This window comes from Dunckerocampus dactyliophorus, chromosome 9 (assembly GCF_027744805.1).
Source record: "Dunckerocampus dactyliophorus isolate RoL2022-P2 chromosome 9, RoL_Ddac_1.1, whole genome shotgun sequence".
Classification (NCBI taxonomy): domain Eukaryota; kingdom Metazoa; phylum Chordata; class Actinopteri; order Syngnathiformes; family Syngnathidae; genus Dunckerocampus; species Dunckerocampus dactyliophorus.
In genome coordinates, this window is record NC_072827.1 from 12,848,239 (window position 1) to 12,867,107 (window position 18,869).

At 37.3% G+C, this 18,869-nt stretch overlaps 2 protein-coding genes across 6 annotated transcripts; both read right to left on the reverse strand.

Moving 5' to 3' along the window:
* Nucleotides 1–790: 790 nt before the first annotated feature.
* On the reverse strand, nt 791–6,558 carry LOC129188191 (histamine N-methyltransferase-like). 3 transcript variants are annotated; one of them, XM_054788373.1, is made up of 7 exons: nt 6,511–6,558; nt 6,282–6,419; nt 5,056–5,108; nt 4,304–4,411; nt 3,857–3,987; nt 2,941–3,034; nt 791–1,519 (listed from the first exon to the last, which is right to left on the reverse strand). In XM_054788373.1, exons 2-7 carry the CDS (start codon nt 6,413–6,415, stop codon nt 1,167–1,169), a joined length of 873 nt encoding a protein of 290 aa, XP_054644348.1. In that variant the 5' UTR covers nt 6,416–6,419; nt 6,511–6,558; the 3' UTR covers nt 791–1,166. The 3 variants fall into 3 exon arrangements, with proteins under 3 accessions (XP_054644348.1, XP_054644347.1, XP_054644346.1); XM_054788372.1 differs by having other exon boundaries at nt 6,488–6,552; XM_054788371.1 differs by having other exon boundaries at nt 6,494–6,550.
* Nucleotides 6,559–7,436: 878 nt separating this feature from the next.
* LOC129187813 (histamine N-methyltransferase-like) lies at nt 7,437–18,378 on the reverse strand. Of its 3 annotated transcripts, none has more exons than XM_054787534.1 (7): nt 18,159–18,378; nt 16,299–16,445; nt 13,536–13,588; nt 13,305–13,412; nt 12,856–12,986; nt 10,130–10,223; nt 7,437–9,176 (listed from the first exon to the last, which is right to left on the reverse strand). In XM_054787534.1, exons 2-7 carry the CDS (start codon nt 16,430–16,432, stop codon nt 8,824–8,826), a joined length of 873 nt encoding a protein of 290 aa, XP_054643509.1. In that variant the 5' UTR covers nt 16,433–16,445; nt 18,159–18,378; the 3' UTR covers nt 7,437–8,823. The 3 variants fall into 3 exon arrangements, with proteins under 3 accessions (XP_054643509.1, XP_054643510.1, XP_054643508.1); XM_054787535.1 differs by lacking the exon at nt 18,159–18,378 and adding an exon at nt 16,524–16,682 and having other exon boundaries at nt 7,437–9,092; XM_054787533.1 differs by lacking the exon at nt 18,159–18,378 and adding an exon at nt 16,524–16,677.
* Between the last annotated feature and the right edge of the window lie 491 nt (nt 18,379–18,869).

Here is an 18,869-nt window from a genome sequence, read left to right on the forward strand (position 1 = left end):
GGGTACACCCTGGACTGGTCGCCAGCCATTTGCGGGGCACATATAGACAAACAACCATTCACACTCACATTCATACCTATGGACAATTTAGAGTCACCAATTAACCTAACATGCATGTTTTTGGAATGTGGGAGGAAACCGTAGTACCCGGAGAAAACCCACTCAAACTCCACACAGAGATGCCCAAGCAGCGATTCAAACCCACTGTGTGACCAACATGCTAACCACTCGGCCACCGCCGCTGCACATTCTAAAAATCTAATTTAACAAGAAAACTAAAAAACCAACAGTGGAAAAATCAGCAGTACTTTTACAAGAATAAAGTTGAAATATAGAGAAAAAAGTTGTAATATAACAAGAGAAAGTCGGAATTTCACGAGAATAACGTTGTAATATTATGAGGAGAAATAACAAAATTTTAGTAGCATGAAATTTATATAATAAAGTAAAGAAAGACTTTTTTAAAAGTCACTAATAATTATAAATTATGAGAAACAAAACTACAAATAAAGTTGTAATTTTTGGAAAATTACAACTTTATGTAATCAAAGTTACAAGAATAATGTCAAAATATTATGGGAATAAAGTAATAATTATGTTAATTTAGAAGAAGAAATAGTTGGAAAATGAAAAAATAAAACAGCAAAAATGGAAAAAAAAAAAAAGCTGTAATTTTGCAATAGAGAAGTCAAAATATTAAGAGAAAAATGTTGTAATTTAATGAGAAAAAGTCGTAATTTTATGAGAATAACATCATTATAGTATTGGAAAAAATACTGTCATTTTAGTAGCATAAAGGACGACTTAATATTCTGAAAAGACTTAATATTATGAAAAACAAACAAAACAGATAATTTAAAAAAAAAAAACATCAGAAATGGAAATTTTTTTATTTTATTTTATCAGAATAAACTCAAAATAGCGAGAGAAAAAAGGTGTATTCTAATGATTAAAAAAAGTTGCAATTTTGCGAGTACAAACTCGTACCAAAGTACCAAAGACATATTTGTTTTATGAAGAAAAGAATGCTTACAATAATTCTAAGTTGTTATGCTTATTTTCAGCAAAAATACAACTCAATCTTGCAAATTATTTTTAAGAAAGCATTTGAGTACATGTTAATTTCAGTTCATTCATGATAATCATTACCCCAGAGAGAAACAGGTTCAAGCGTAAACAAATACACATCTCATTTCACTGTTAAAAGACACTTTGCCCTCCTTTTCTGTGCTACACTTGCTCCGGAGAACGTTTAGTATGTCAGCTCTTACTCGTGGCGTGAACGACTGGTAGAAATTCTCTCTGCCTGTCATGAAACTAATCAGATGTTGTCCAGTCTTGCTGTTTGGATCGAAGCACTCAGTAATGTCAAAGGTGTTGGGGATGAAATGTTCCTCGTATTTCAGACCCAGACTCTTCAGGGAGGCCAAGACGTCTGAAGATGAACGATACACTGGGAGTATCTCATTGCACAGCTCTTTTGAGAAAGTCCTCCACAGCGTGTCCCAGCCCGAATTGGCTGTTTTGCATCAAGAAATGTATTATTTAAAAAAAAAAAAAAAACACTTTAATAGACTTTATTAACCAATAAAAAAATAAACATATTTATTGTTTTTCCCGAACTGAAGAACCAAAATAGTCACACTGTTACCTATTCATAATGATATTGTTAATCATTGGACACTTATGTGTTCTAATGAGATCTTACACAGGACACAGATACTATATGGTCAAGTGAAATGGTCATATAATTGAGTGGGTGCACCCAATGTTGTCAGACCTGTTATTTTACCTTTATACAGTCAAACCTGTCTATAGCGACCACTAAAGGGAAACGGCAAAAGTGGCCTCTATAGACAGGTGGCCGTTATAGACAGGTTGGTGGCCATTTTGAAATTGTGCACGCATATATTAACATGTCTGTGATTAGAAGCTTGTTGTGTTTGCAGATACATATAATTATACTGTTACATGTTGACCAGTAGAGGGCACTGTGGGACTGTGGATAAAAGTTGTAAAGAACAACTAGGATTGTTATTCTACACCACCCACAGAACAAAGCTGTGCTACTATATATACGACAGAGTGTCATTACAGCTTTAGTTCATCAGGAAGTGACGGTGCGTGTCGAGAGAGTTGGGAAGTGTGTGGATGTTGCCATGGATGTGAAGTCCTGCAGTGTTCTCCGCTGTTAATAAAGCGATTAAAGTGCATTGGCGACATGAGTCTCTCCTTCCCCACAACAAGCGGCATTACAGTATTGACCAGTGCACATTGTCTCACACCAGGAAATAAACGGTGTCACTGTCTGCAACAAGCTCCAAAGAAGACGGCTTTTTTTTATGTGGAACAACTGACAGTTTGTGTGGATCTTGTGAATGATTGTGACTGAGCTAGGACTCAGTAATTAAAGTCTACACACGACGGCTTCATTGATTAAAAAACAAAACTTTTTCGTGCATGAAGCTTCTGCTTGAGTCAGTATTTTGGCCGCTATATGCGGTCAGATATTGACCAAGGGATACAAAATGTGTGGCCGCTGGCCGCATTAGACAGGTGACCACTATACACAGGGTCCATAACACGCAAATTTTCCGCGGGAGGATTTTTCAGCGGCCGCTATAGGCAGGTGGCCGTTATATACAGGTGGCCGCTAAGACAGGTTTGACTGTATAGTTTGATAGGCATCTTTTTAGTACTAGTATATGCTGGAGTCAATATTTTTGGAGGATTAGTCAGTGCAATTGAATTTTGCTTATTGAACTATACATTATTTCTAGCCATGCAATGTGTTTTGAAAAGCACTTTGCACTTCATTATGCATATTTATGTTTAAAAAGTTGAAAAAAATATACTACTGGTCACACCACTATTGCACTCATGTTTTTACAGTTATCCTACAGTTGATCATTGAAAGTTATTTGAACTTGGACTGCTTACCGCTTTCTATGATGATCATGAGCCTGCCATTCTTGTTCAGAAGGCTGTGGTAGAATTTGATTGTTTCTGTCAGGTCATCCACATAGTACAGCATCTGTAAGGCACGGTTAGAGGGAATGTTACACTTGCTCATTCCCCCCGTTTATTCATTCATCAGAGCATACAAATATCTTGCATTTAACTTGCTGCTCTCCAGCTGGTGCTGCTGTTGTCAAAACAAAAAATCTCTATGAAAGGACGTCGGTGACAAACACCTTCCAGCTCACGCATGCCCCCACCCCGTCAGGATTAGGAGAGTACTGCAAGCACCTCCCACTGCGGATTTTGTTGTCCGATGTCACATAAAATATCTGATAGTGTTAAAAAAACATATTTAGAAGGTCGGAAACTGGTTTTCTATGCTCTAATCACGAAAATATTTTATTTATAAATAAGGAACCCCACTTGGCGGAAATTCCTTTATCACTGTTGGGTCTGGAACCAATTAAATGCGATAAATGAGGGATTACTGTATATACAGTATAAAGACAATATTTGTGCTATTAGTTGTTAGTATCAACATTCCAGCCTTTTCTCTTAACATTGTGCCTTTTTTTTTACATTTTTGCTGATATTTACAGTTTAATTTTTTTGTTATGTATTACATTCATTTTACTTTATTATTTATGTCATATTTTATTTTTTTTAATTAAAAGTTAATTTATTTTATTTCTACAATGTGACATTAGCCGCAAATGGCCCCCGGGCTGAACTTTTGACATTTTTATAATTAGTTATTAGTATCAACATTTCAGCCTTTTCTCTTGACATTTTGCACAATATAAAAAAAACAAATGTATTACAATTTTTTCTGGATTCAATCAGTTGCCAGTCATAATAGTACAGATAACTAGATTTAACCATGAACTAGATATACCTGAATCATGTGTATGAAGTCAAATGTCTTCACGTCTCCTCTTCCCTTGGTTTTCTGCATATACTCCTCACTCAGCATGGTATGCCAAGTGAATGGAATCTTCTGAAGGTGATCAGTCTTTGTTACCAATCCTGAAAATACAGTACTTTTACGGGGGAGAAATATAAATGATGTCCAAAAGTCATTAAAACCCTGCTTGGGTCAACAAAGGTAAGGTTGAGGCAATGCTGCCATTAAACTACGTAATCACATTTATTTGTTTAGGCTGAATAACAAGTCAATATTTGAAGCACCTTCAATATTTGAAGCACTTGCATCCTATCTTTCGTTACAAGCAGGTGGAATGCAAGCACAAAAGTCACAACTCAATGCATGTTGAATGATATTGATTTTATTTTAAAAGAATAATACTTATAAGACAAAAACTTCACTGTAAGTTGTCAATACCTTTGAATTTGGCAACCAGTTCGGTGCTTCCTTCCACGATGTCAGCAGTGATGGGAAGAGCGGAGAGGGTGGACTGCATGAGAGACAGCATCTGGACATCCACTTCACCTGGAAGATGTTGATAAACGCTCTTCAATGTGAGATCCAACGCTGCACACTCAGCCAAGGGAGCACATTAACTATGGACAGTCTTATTCACTTTGAACATTGAGGCTTTTGCACGATAGCAGTCTAATTCTCAGGGCACTGAATCGATTGCAACTGGACTGTTCAGGGTGCCTTAGAAGATGTTTTGCCTCTCGTCCGTGCAGGCTTCATCAGTTCATGCTCAAGACTAGATAGGACAGCTGTAGCCTGAGGGGATGGCGAAGTACCCAAGTACTTATATCCCTGAGAGGCATGCAAAACAACATTAATTTGGCTGGAATCACTGTTTTCTTAGTAGTTAAATTATTGAATCTCTGCGGAAGGAATGAAAGGAAAGCATTGTGTGTGGGGGAGAGCTGGTGTCTGCTCAGAGATGGTGTCTCAACCTTAACATGGCCTCCCTCACTCCTCTTTCAAACCATCTGTCTTCTCTGCCCTGAATGTGTACATAGAGCCTGTATGTTGAGCTGACTGTAGTGTGTGATGTAATGTGCTTTTCCATCTCACAATTAAACAAGTGATGAATAAACAATAGCAACATCACATTACGTCACAGCATGAGTTCAGGCCAAAGCTCCGAGGTGCTTGTTCCAGTCATCACATACCTCCACCGCTTCCCACACCGAGAACAGCCAGGCCACTTTTGTCTGCTCCAATTCTGCACCGGCACACACAAGATCATGATGAAAAAAAATGATCCTCCACACAGTGTTAGTGTTAGCACATCATAAAAGAATTACACTCGTGGTTGTTGAGCTGTACTAACAAGATGGAACTGCATATTCGTAAATTGCTTATGGAATATACACTCATAGCACATCGTACATAGGCAGGGAATACAATGACAATCGCTTTAGCCAGTTTCCCCAAAGTTTGGCGTGGCAGATCAGTTTTTATTGGGTGGCTCATTGTCAGGTGTTGTTTGTGCGTGTGCTTTACCGTGAGTTTATACACAGGTGCAGAGTTCCGAACAAGGGCAAGCACACAGCGATGTCAGCCACGGCATGTCTGACATGATAGAGTGAAAAAAAGTTCTCCTCTCATTCTGTGTGGAAGTACTACGTTTTTGGCTTCTTACTTTGTCCTTCGTCCCCACGCCATTTAAAACCCTTTCTTAACTTTACAATCAATAAATGCATCCTGTGCTTTACAGTTGAGCAATGTGTTGTGAACAAACAATAATAGGAGTGCAAAGGTGACTATAGGGGTGCCATTTCTAATAATGTTAAAATCGTATTTAGAAAGTCAGAAACAGGTGTTCTATGCGCTAACTACAAAAATATTCCATTTATTAATATTTAATCCTACTTGACGAGAATTCACTTATCGCGGTTGGGTCTGGAACCAACTAACGGCCAAAAATGACGTTATTACCATAAAATTTCGACTTTATTCTTTCAAAATGTCACGTGTTTTTTCCATTTCTGCTGTTGTTTTTTTCCCGACCATCTCAACTAAATTTTATTACTGTAATTGTGACTGTATCCCAAAATATTTTGACTTTATTCTTGTAACGTAACTTCTTCCGCAGCGCAATTTTCCAAAAATTACAACTTTGTTTCTTGTTTAAGACTTAAAAAAAATAACTTCTTTACTCTGTAATACTTCAACTTTATGCTCCTAAAATGTTATTTTTCTTCATATTGTAACGTTATTCTTTTTCTCATTAGGTGACCGCTTTTTCGTCTCAAAGATTTTCAAATGTATCGAGATGCACCTATATTGTACGTGTTTACTTGATATCAATACATGATGTATTATGGTACATTTTGGGTGGAACCCTCGTTAAAAATGTTTCAATTATAAAGCACGTGACATTGAGCATTAGTACCTTTCGAATTCTTCTGGCAAGTGCTTCATGAGAAAGTGGAGAATGGATTCGTGCTCGCCCGAGCATTGCAAGTAGAACTCGAAATTTTCCACATGGCTGCCATCATAACTGCTTTGCTTAGCCTCCGCCGCCATGATTCTGTCATAAATAAACAGAACAGCAGTAAGTTTACAACATAAACCATACGTCTTACTTATTTACTGTACATTTGCCTTGAATAGCTGCATACGTCAGAATGTCAAAGTGAAGCCAGCCTTCCTCTCCCCGTGCCTATACTCCACATTAATTTCAAAATAAAATCACTTTGGTGGCTATCTGTCAATCAATCACATTTTAAGACTGTAAATTAAAAATCTAATATATATTCCTATATCAGATATGGCGAGAGCAGATAGAAACAGTGTTTATACAAGCGAACGAGGTGGTTAGTCGGACTCCGACATGAAGGCGATACAAGCGACTTTAATATTGAAATGCTACGTCCTACAGGACTTTTACCGTAATGCTGCGATGAACAGTTGCCATGAAAAACATTTGGACTGCACATGAACTTTTGTTACGTAACCGCAGGGTGGGCAGTGGTCCTTATGTAACTTTGATATAGAAAATATAGGGCAAATAACTAATACTGCAACAATAATAATAATAATAATAATAATGACAGTTAATATTATAATAATAAACGTTGCACCTTGGGATGTTGTTTAGATTAAATCTCGTCTTTTTTAAATTACAGATTTTGTAATAAATACCGAATGCATATATAAAACATTGCAAATTTTACAAGCATTGGGCATTTTTGTAAAGATCTGAAACCTCAAGACGGCGTTTCAGTTCCACTTACTACTTTTGCCCTCAAGATGGTGCCAGTACCTCCGCCAAGTCCAATAACACCTGCGTATAAACCAGTGTATTGGATTAACAAGGCAGTAAGACTGAATTTACTGAAAACTGTTAATGCCTGCACCAGTAAGTCATAGCATTGAACTGGAATGATTGTTGTTGAGTGAATGGGTTCATTTTAGTGATGTTCTTTTTGCCTTTTTATTTCAATTGTATATTCCAAGTCACAGTGATGAATGGTCAGTCACTGCAATAATCAACATGCATCCTTAATGAAATACACTCTTTGAAACAGCAACTTTGCAAAAAAAAAAAAAAAGGCACAAGTAAGAGCATCCAAAAACAGATTTATTTTCTTGAACATTTCAACAATCAGCGCAAGGTTTAACAGTACAATGTCAAAATGTTGAACCGTCGAGCTAAAAGTCCGAGCTGTCAACTCAATGTCCAGCACAACAGTTAAGATGTCAGTGAGTGAGTTTTACCAACGTGGCTGGCACCTGTTACATATGCTGTCTGTCCATCACTTCACAGAGGATAACTACTGTATTTAAAAGTACATTTTTTTTAAAAGGCTTCGCTACACACCTTAAAATTAAGCCTATTTTCTTCAGCAAATAGGTTAACCTTGCATGATGTTGCTGTTAAAATGTGACTGTATTGTCAAATAGCTATGCTATGGTAACTTGTTTCTTTCTTTTTACACTGGTATGGCAATTAGGAATGGTATGTTACTGAAAAAGCGAAGCCTTTTTGTCTTTTTTTTTAAGCTGCCCTCCGTTAACTGGTAGGCGTAGGTATACATGAGGCGGTCTAATCGCAGTAGCGGTGGTTCAGAGGCGATATGTCCATGAGGAAGAAGATTAAAACCCAGGAAAACACATTTACGCACATGGTTAAGTATGCAATAGTTGATGAATGTTAACAATTACCCAATGTTCAACAATGTTGAAGTGTAGGCCTGTCACGATAATCGATAAATCGATAAATCGATAAATTGAACGTTTAAAAAAAAAAAACAAAAACGATAATTTTGCCGGCCTCGATAAATTGACATATGGATGCATGTTTGTTTTCCTCTCTCTCCTCTCTCATTACCGCACAGGCTGGATGAGGGTTCACTCTGCACCGTGGTGAAGTTAGTTTCACGTTGGACATTGGCTATCCGTCTCCATCGCTGTTAATTTCACACTGGCAGTTAAATATTCGGCTCCGTAGCAACAGCGGTAGCTCCCCCTCACTGTGCCTGGCCTGTTCTCTCATGGTGTGGGTAGCTCGCACGGAAAGTGTCGCTCTAATCGCTGTTTTTTTATACTTGGGACTGTCAATCAATCATAATTGTGTTGAAGAGAGTTTGTTAACAATTAAAAAAGCAATATATTCTAAATCAAACCATCAACTGATATATAACCACGTCAAATGATTAGTCACACCCCGAAATTATTTTGCACACCAAATTTTATATTTTATTGGCTTTTATATGAATTTTACTCTTGAGAAATTACATTTTATTGCTTTTGATATGATGTACTCAAATTACTCCATCCATCCATCCATCTATGCTGCCCATCCTACTCACATTTTTATGCCATATAATCAATGAAAAAATTGTCTCAAAAAAAGCTGTCAATAATATCGATTATCAACAATGATTTGCACAATTATCGTCCAACAAAATTTGTTATCGTGACAGACCTATTCAAGTGTAAACAAATACACAGCTCATTTCACTGTTGAAAAAGACCTTGCCCTCCTTTTCTGTACTACACTTGCTCCTGAGAAGGTTTAGTATGTCAGCTCTTACTTGAGGTGTGAACGACTGGTAGAAATTCTCTCTGCCTGTCATGAAACTAATCAGATGTTGTCCAGTCTTGCTGTTTGGATCGAAGCACTCAGTAACGTCATAGCTGTAGGGGATGAAACGTTCCTCGTATTTCAGACCCAGACTCTTCAGGGAGGCCAAGACGTCTGAAGAGGAACGAAACACGAAGGCCGTCTCATTGTACAGCTCTTTTGGGAAAGTCCTCCACAGCGTGTCCCAGCCAGAATTTGCTGTTTTGCATCAAGAAATGTATGATTTAAATATATTTAAATAGATAGACTTTCTTGATTAATAAAAATATAGAAACAGTAATCCCTCGCCACTCGATCACTGCTGCTTTGTGGTTAACTATGGCCTATTAGTAGTAAAAAACAAATGCATTTTAAAGCATAAACTAAATGAAATAAAATACAAATATAAAACATTCAGAAGATGCATTCAAAGACTTGTTGTGGTATGTAGTGTTCTACAGCACACTGGTCACTAGTTTTCAGTAATGTCACATTGATGAGACAATAGCCACTGCAGGAAGTACTGCACTGAAGTAAAACAACAAGTGAAACAACAAGGAAGTCTCCCAATGCTAACGTGTGAGTCTATATTATGTTTTATATGTCTTATTTTCTCTTATTATGACTACTAATTTGGGTATTACGAGTGTCATAGTGACAAGTGTGTTATTTCATGTCTAGAAGGCTCAAATAATTGTTAAATGTTAAAAAACATATTTAGAAGGTCACAAACAGGTTTTCTTTGCCCCAACTACAAAAATATTTGATTTAGAAAGAAAGAATCATACTTTGCGCAAATTCACTTATCACGGTTGGGTCTGGAACCAATTAACCGTGATAAAGGAGGGATTGTTACAATTACTCACTGGACACTTTATTAAGCACACTTTCTAATACAATTTTACAAAGGAGCTTATCAAGCTGTTTGGTCAAATAAAATGGTTATATAATTCAACAGGTATGACAGACATGTTTCTTGTACTAGTATAAACTCAATGTTATTTAGTGCAATTTTGATATTGAATATGACTTTATTCCTTTAAAAAGTTGACATGGATTGTTTAACAAATTATACAACTGGGGACACCGCTATTTCACTCATGTTTTTACAGTTATTCTACAATTGATAATTAAGTCGATCATTGAAAGTTAGTCAAATTTGGGCTGCTTACCGCTTTCTATGATGATCATGAGCATGCCATTGTTTTTCAGAAGGCTGTGGTAGAATTTGATTGTTTTTGTCAGGTCGTCCACATAGTACAGCATCTGTAAATTACAGAGGGAATGTTACTACTGATGTGTCGGTCGCGAACGAATTGGCTCTAAGAGACGGCTCTTTGAAATGAACAACAGGAGCCGACTGGGAGCTGATTAGTTTTTTTTCCTTGTCTGTTTTTCTGTTAAAGGCGAATGTCATTCGTCAAGATGTGTGGCAGTGTCTCTGTGTCCACACTGAGCAGAGGGAGGACGGGGAGGTTAAACACACTGTGGTGCTCTTAGAGCCGATTTGTTCGTGAGAAATTTGCATGAAGAGATTTGACCTATTTTGACCTAATTTATCTATTGAGATGGGTCTTTGTTTTTGTATTGTATAATATAACAGAACAGACAAAAAGAAGTTTTTATGTATAAAAAGGGATGTAAATCTCTTTGTGGTAAACGATTCGATACGCATCTAGATACATGGGTTAAGATACGATTAAAAAACAATATATTTTAAAAACAGAACCATTTGATACAATTTGATAGTGTACAAACAATACGATTTAACAATTACATTTGTTGGTGTAAACATTAAACTTATATTAGAAAATAAAGAAGCCAATTCTATAAAAGTGGCATTCTTACAGTATTTTCAAATGTGTAAAAGAGCACATCATATCCCCAAGCATGCTGTAAGGGACTGGTCCCCAGCCCCCAGGCCGCGGGAAACATTCAGGCACAATGATTAAAACAAAACAAAAAAAACATTTTAAAGAACTCAATCAAATTGTATGTAAAGGGATATTAATTTTGGAAATATGGGCCATTATTTTATTTAAAAAATAATATGCATTTCAAAGTCCCACAGTTTTTGCGGTTTAATGCGTCGACTTTCCGACATTGTTAGACAGCCCTTGAACACACCTGCTAACTTGACCCCACGTTGCACAGATAGACTACTATACTGTATTTTTCCTGTTTTTCTTTCACCTCATACTATGTGATACTATGTGGGAATCCACAAAGGTAACATTTGATGACCTTACTGAGTGCTAATGTGTACATTTGTGCGGTGCAACTCTCTGAAAAACGAAGTCCAGGCTTGTACTGGTGGATGGTGGGTCTGTATTCATTTAGCGCTTTTAATTTGATGTTGTTACTGTCATAGCTTTGCACAATACATTATAAATTAGATAAATTACATCACTATAATGTTTTGTTGATGTGTTGAAAATCTTTCCAGGTGATTAGCTAGCGTGCTGCTAATGCTAGCGCTGCTAATGCTATTGAGATCCATTCTCGTCTTCAGTCATGTTCAGTCAAGCCTCCCAAATAGCTGTCCTCGACTATGCCTGCCGGTAACTAGCAGCTCGTAACCTATATATTAGCTCACAGTTCAAAGCAAAAAAAAAAATCAGCCTCGCATCTAAAAAAAACACTCCTTAGTTGGGACACTCGAATGCCAAGGTACCCCTGTATAAATGACAAAAAAATGCAAAAAAAACAAAAAAAAAAACAGGCAGTGGTCCAGCACCTTCTCACTTCTCTCTGGCAGTCGTACTCACAGCGACAATAGACACAAATAACTTTGGTCTTGTTGAGAGCCATCTGCCAAGGCTTTGAAGCTAAACTTACCATTCACAATACCCTTTTCTTTGTTCATTTCTGCTCAATATTTGTTCCCGCTTGTGCTCCACATCCGCCGCTGCGTTTCCTCAAACTACGGTGTGGGCCAAGGGTCAAACAGGACGTGTGCATATATATAGTATATATATATATATATACATATATATAGAGTATATATATAACAGCAAAAATAGTGCTGTTAAAAGAAATTTCCGTATTACACGTCATTTGACAGCCCTAATACACGCACACGCACACACACATATATATATATATATATATATATATATATATATATATAATTAGTATCATGTCAGCCTTTTCTCTTTACATTGTGCCTTTTTACTTTATTTTCCCCATTTTAGTATTTTTATTTTTGTGCTATGTATTATCTTTATTTTATGATATTATTTACTTTAATTTATTTAATTTTAGTTCTACAAAGACTTAATTTAAGTGTTGTTAGTCACACATGGCCCCGGGCTGCACTTTGGACACTGCATCAACATTTCAGCCTTTTCTTTACATTGTGCCTTTTTACTTTACATTCCCCATATTTGCTGTTTTTTATTTTTTAAATATTTGTGTAATCTACAAACATAGTGTCTAATCACAAATGGCCCCCGGGCTGCACTTTTATTACTTATAAGCATCAACATTTCAGCCTTTTCTCTTTGCATTGTGCCTTTTTACTTTATTTTTCCTATTTTGCTGTTTATTTTATATTTATGTTATGTATTATGTTTACATTATTATATTATCTCTTTTATTTTATTTCCACAATGTGCCATTAGCAGCAAATGGTCTCCGGATCGTACTTTGGACAATTTTATTTTTAGTTATTAGGATCAACATTTCAGCCTTTTCTCTTTACATTGTGCCTTTTTGCTTTATTTGTCCAGTTTTTTTCCCCTTTAACTTTATTTCTACAATGTGCTGCAATGTGCACTTTGCACACCTAAACGTACCATAAAACTATTATTTAAAAAAAAAAACCAAAACATTTATTACTATTTTTTTCTGTAGTCGATCAGTTGCCAGTTGTAGTTGTACAGATAGCATCATATACCTGAATCATGTGTATGAAGTCAAATGTCTTCACGTCTCCTCTTCCCTTGGTTTTCTGCATATACTCCTCACTTGGCATCATATCCCAAGTGAATGGAATCTTCCGAAGGTTATCAGTCTTCGTTACCAATCCTGAAAATACAGTACTTTTACGGGGGAGAAAAAAAAAAACGATGTCCAAAAGTCATTAAAAACCTGCTTGGGTCAACAAAGGTAAGGTTGAGGCAATGCTGCCATTAAACTACGTAATCACATTTATTTGTTTAGGTTGAATAACAAGTCAATATTTGAAGCACCTTCAATATTTGAAGCACTTGCATCCTATCTTTCGTTACAAGCAGGTGGAATGCAAGCACAAAAGTCACAACTCAATGCATGTTGAATGATATTGATTTTATTTTAAAAGAATAATACTTATAAGACAAAAACTTCACTGTAAGTTGTCAATACCTTTGAATTTGGCAACCAGTTCGGTGCTTCCTTCCACGATGTCAGCACTGATGGGAAGAGTGGAGAAAGTGGACCGCATGAGAGACAGCATCTGGACATCCACTTCACCTGGAAGATGTTGAGAAACGCTCATCAATGTGAGATCAAACTCTGCACACTCAGCCAGGGGAGCACATTAACTTTGATAGTGTTATTCACGTTGAAAACGTGCTCATGTAAGTCATCACATACCTCCACCACTTCCTACACCGAGAACAGCCAGGCCACTTTTGTCTGCTCCAATTCTGAACCAGAACAAGATAATTATGAAAAAATGATCTTGACAATGTGGCCAGCGCATGCGCGACGTGATCATTTTGATGGCATACGTTGAACTGTCGACGTTTTTTTCCATTTTGGGCGTATTCATAACGAGTTTGACGTATACATGACGTATTAGTAACTTATATAGAATGTTTCTATAACTTATAGACAACTTATACCAACGAATGCGTAGCGTGTTGCTGGCGTTCACAACTTATGCCCAACGCCGGTCTAACTTATGCAAACCGCACGGCAGCGTATGGCCGACGATCACGTGCCGTAGCCTATAAAAAGGCTGCCACTTGATGACTCAAATTATAACCTCAGTAGTCATCGCAGTGTCAACATCACCATCATGTCGAAGAAAATTTCGAAGACCGCTGCCAAGAAGTATCAGGGCAGTGACGGAGGGATCCATCACCACCCACAGCCTCCCACTCTCACTCTGATGGAGATGACGCAAGTTCTAACGCCTCTCAGGCATCGTCAATGGTATCGGAAGCTGCTTCCCCAGTGGCCTCCATCTCCTCTCAGCTAACTCTTGCCAAGAAGAGAGGCAAGAAGACACAGTTTTGTCTCAAGGTATGTTGACGTATTACGACTTGTGCGTAACTAACAAATAACGTGTGTGAATGGGCGTCAACGATCGCGTAACTTATTGCCCGCGTATGCTGGACGTCTGAATCATACGTTGACATACGTCGAAAACTTTGTGCATGCACCAAATTTTTGGACGACTTGGACGTACTACGACGTATGCCGGCGTGCTTCAGCGTGCTCTTAACTTATACAAAACTTACCTATAACTTATTCGACGTATGCCAGCGTATTGGCCAAATTTTTCATAAGTTGGCGTACGCTGGCTAAATCGTCACGGTGTGACAGGGCCTTTACATACAGCGTTAGTGTTAACGTATTATAAAAGAACTTCATATCCAGGTGCATCTCAGTAAATTCAAATATGGTGCAAAAGTTATTTAAATTTCAGGAGTTAAAACAGGCCAAGCACGTTAGCGACGTCTAAACGCCTCAAATACAGAGAGAATCGTCAAACTGATTAAGGTGTACATTTTGGAAATATTTTACTGCCTGGAGTCAACCTGTAAAATATAATTTCATTTTTTAATTTGAACTACTGAAATAAAACAACTTTTCCAGGATATTCTAATTTAATGAGATGCATCTGTAGAGTACAGGTTTATTTTATGGGGCCTGAATTTGTAATTATGGGAATGTAGCTGAAAAGTTTTGGCATTAAACCCTGGTTTAAATTATTCCACAACAGACCCTAAACTCAGTCCGTCTTCTATTTCTCTGTGTATTACTAAGTTAGTCTTTAAAAACTAAATCAGGGGTGGACAAACTTTTTCCACCCACGGCCACAAACTGAAAAATGAAAGGATGCAAGGGCCACTTTCATATTTTGCCAAGCATCACATGTAACACATCTCAGCTGTCTTCGGGCGAGAGGTGGGGTACACCCTGGACTGGTCGCCAGCCAATGGCAGGGCACATATAGACAAACGACCATTCACACTCACATTCATTTCAACAACAAACGGCACCCCAGCTTTGTGATATAGGTGAAAAAGCATATTATTAGTATCAAATTCGCTTTCTTCTGAAATAATCTTCGTAAATTTTCTTTTCACAACATTATGACTTTATTCCCATAACTTTTCATTAGAATACACTAAGTCCCCAACTAAAGAACACAATTGGTTCCAGACAACCGTTCGCTAGTCGAATTGTTCTTAAGTAGGGGAAAGGGATTTATAATACCAATGATATTGGTACTACATGTACGTGTATACATATACAGTATATGTGTATGTATGTAAATATGAGTTTGGATGTAGTAGTAATATTAAACGAGGATAATTAATGAAAAAAACAATAACAAAAATGATATAATAATATGTAATGATAAATGTTATTTACCTTTAAAGAGGAGTGGTCGAGCATACGTCGTTGTGGTGGTGGAGGAGGAGGAGATATTGAAAAAAGGACAAATCATCGCCGTCAGGCTCTTCTAAAAGCAGTCGTGTTCCGTGGGTGGTGTAGAATTAAGCAGGCCTATTAACTCTTCATAAACTTTGATCACAAGCTGTGCTGGGTTGCATGTACAGCTACAATTTAGCTTTTCTTCATTCTCCTTCCACTGGTCTTCAACACCTGTTGGTCCCATTAGCAGTGTCACAGTGCCCTCTACTGGTCAAGCATGTGAAATATGGACTTAAATATAAATAAATATGGGCTTATAAGGCAAAACACATGAAAATATAGACCAGTCGGCTTGTGTTCGTATCTCCGAGTGTTCGCTAGTCGGATGTTCATAAGATGGGGACGTAGTGTATATTTTTTTGTCTTAATATTTTGACTTTGTTCTCATAAAATCACAGCTGTTTTTACATTGCTGTTTTTTTTTTATTATTATTTTCCACCTATTTCAACTTTTTTGTCAACTGTCTTCAATTAATTATGACTTTATTCACATAACATTTTGACTTTATTCCCATAATATTACTTTGTGTTGTTTCTCATAATATTGCGACTTTAAAAAACATCTTTTTTCAATATTTCAACTCTGTGCTCCTAAAACTACGATCATCATTAGAATACGATCTTTTCTATTTATATTTTGATTTTATTCTCATGAAATGTTTTTTTTTCCGTTGTTTTTATTATTACCTTTTGAATTCTGCTGGCAAGTACTTCATGAGAAACTGGAGGACGTATTCGTGCTCGCCTGAGTGTTGCAGGTACAACTGAAAACTTTCCACCTTGTTGCCCTCAAAACTGCTTCGCTTAGCCTCCGTCGCCATGATGCTGTCATACCTAAACAGAACGGCAGTTAAGTTTGCAACATCAACGTCATTCTTACCTTGAATATCTGTACTGTCGGACTGAACATACCGCGCCAGCCAATCTGCGAATGTCAAACACTGACTACACCCTCAGCTGCCTTTTATATGCTCGTATATGCTCAGCATTAAGGTAATGCCAAGAGCGACCTATATGTAACTACATCGAACAGTAGCTAATTTCAAAATAAAGCGATTTTGGTGGCCATCTTTCAATCAATCAAATTTTAAGACAGTAATTTAACATTGTAGTATATATTCCTATATCGTATATAGCCGATTCTAACAGTTTTTACCAGGGAACGGGGAGGTTTGTCGGAACTATATACGAAGGCGATTAGAAACGACTGTAATTTTGAAATGCCACATCCTTTTTACCGTGATGATGACATTAACAGCTGCCATTCAAAATCCAAATTTGTGCTAGTCTTAAATATTTGTTATATAACTTTAGAATTGTTATGTAACTTTGGTATTGAAGATACAGGGCAATTGGAAAAATAATAATAATGACAATTACAATTAATTCTAGGTCTATGTATCTTTATTGTTTTTGGATTTTAGATTCGGTATTTAATATTGGATAGATATAAAATATAAATAATTAAAAAATAAAATATATTTACGGGCTTTGAAGCTTTTTTTCTTTCTCCTATTTCAAGATAGTGTTTCAGTTCTACTTCTGCCCTCAAGATGGTGCCAGTACCTCAGCCAACTCAATACCACTGTATACATGCTAAATAAATACAGATACACAGGATATCAATACAGATGAATATTTGAATGGTTTAAGTGATGTTCTTTTTGTCTTTTTACTTCAATTGTACTCCAAGTCACAGTGATGAATGTGCAGTCACTGCAATAATCAACATGCATCATTAAATATACACTTTAAAACAGCAACATAGTAAAACAAAAAAACGCACATGGAATATCATTTAAAAAAAGTATTTGGCTATTAATACAATCGCTGAACATTTCAACAATCATCGAACAGTACAATTTGTTGTGCTAAATGCTGGACCATCAACGTGAGTTTGAGAGTTACAACTCAGTTTTTGTTTATTACCTCTCATGATGTCGTACAATTCATAGGTCTGCCAACATTTCCACCCGGGCTCGACCCAGAGTCTGCAGATTTAAAGTCGAAAGCGATAGCCATCGAGCTAAAATCGCAAGCTGTGACGGCTCAGAAAGCATCAGGGAGTGATGTTTAACCAACATACTTCCACACAGCCACAGTGGCTGGCACCCGTTACATGACAGCTTTGTAAAAAAACAACAAAAAGCAAAGTAGGCTTCACTACACATCTCAAAATAAAGACTGCTTATCTTCTGCGAATAGGCTAACCTAATGTCAACTAGTTGTGCGAGACTAAAATTTATTTTCTTTTTCAACTGGTATGGCAGTTAGGAATGTTATCATGTTACTTAAAAATGTACTACAGGTTTTATGATGGCGACAGCTTAACTCTGGAATGGATCATTTCCATTATTTCTAATGGAAAAAAAAAAAGGTTTCTGCCTGGGTGTCTTTTTGGAGGTGACTTCTCCACATTTCCATTTTCTCATAGTCAAACTTGGAAGAAGAAGGACATTTGAACTGTGTTTCTATCATAAATGAAAGGAAAATAACAAATAGAAGGGCCCAGCCATCCATCCAACCATCCAACCAGCTTCCATTTACCTGAGTCCAGGTCAAAGAGCAGCAGCCTACGACGAGAAGGCCAGGCTTCCCTCTCCCAGCTCTTCCAGGTGGATCTTGAGACGTTCCCAGGCCAGTTGAGAGACAGAGTCTCTCCAACATGTCCTAGGTCTTCCCCAGGGCCTCCTCCTGGTCGGACGTGCCCTCGACACCTCCCCAGGCTGGGGACTAGATGCCCGAGGCACCTCATCTGGCTCCTCTCATGCTCATCTACCTCATGTTTGGTCCTAAATGCATAAAGATTAGATTTGACAACCTTATTGAGAGCTAATATGCATATTTGTGTGGTGCACCTCTCTAAAAAACAAAGTCCAGGCTCGCACTGGTAGATGGTGGGTCTGTATTCATTTAGTGCTTTTACTTTGATGTCGTTACTGACATAGTTTTACACAATACATAACAAATAAAGAATTTGAAAGTCTTTCCCAGTGACTAGCTAGTGCACTGCTAATGCTAGCGCTGCTAATGCTATTTAGATCCATTCTTGTCCTCGGTCATGGTCATATTGATACAAGCCCCCAAATAGCTGTCCTCGGCTATGCCTGCAGCTTCTAACCCAAATATTAGCTTGCACTTCAAAGCAAAAAATCAGCCTAGAGTGGGCTCGCCTCTAAAAAACACTCATTAATTAGGACACTCCTAAGCCAAGGTACCACTATATAAATGACAATTAAAAAAATACGCCAAGTGCTC

Bases quoted from the DNA above. Each gene is read 5' to 3' on its own strand.
- LOC129187813 (XM_054787534.1), bottom strand. From the start codon at position 16,432: ATGGCGACGGAGGCTAAGCGAAGCAGTTTTGAGGGCAACAAGGTGGAA. The intron at 13,413-13,535 runs GTATGTGATGAC...AACATCTTCCAG, and splicing joins CGGTGTAGGAAGTGGTGGAG to GTGAAGTGGATGTCCAGATG. The intron at 10,224-12,855 runs GTATATGATGCT...TGTAATTTACAG, and splicing joins ACTTCATACACATGATTCAG to ATGCTGTACTATGTGGACGA.
- LOC129188191 (XM_054788373.1), bottom strand. From the start codon at position 6,415: ATGGCGGCGGAGGCTAAGCAAAGCAGTTATGATGGCAGCCATGTGGAA. The intron at 4,412-5,055 runs GTATGTGATGAC...AACATCTTCCAG, and splicing joins CGGTGTGGGAAGCGGTGGAG to GTGAAGTGGATGTCCAGATG. The intron at 1,520-2,940 runs GTAAGCAGTCCA...GATGCAAAACAG, and splicing joins CATGATCATCATAGAAAGCG to CCAATTCGGGCTGGGACACG.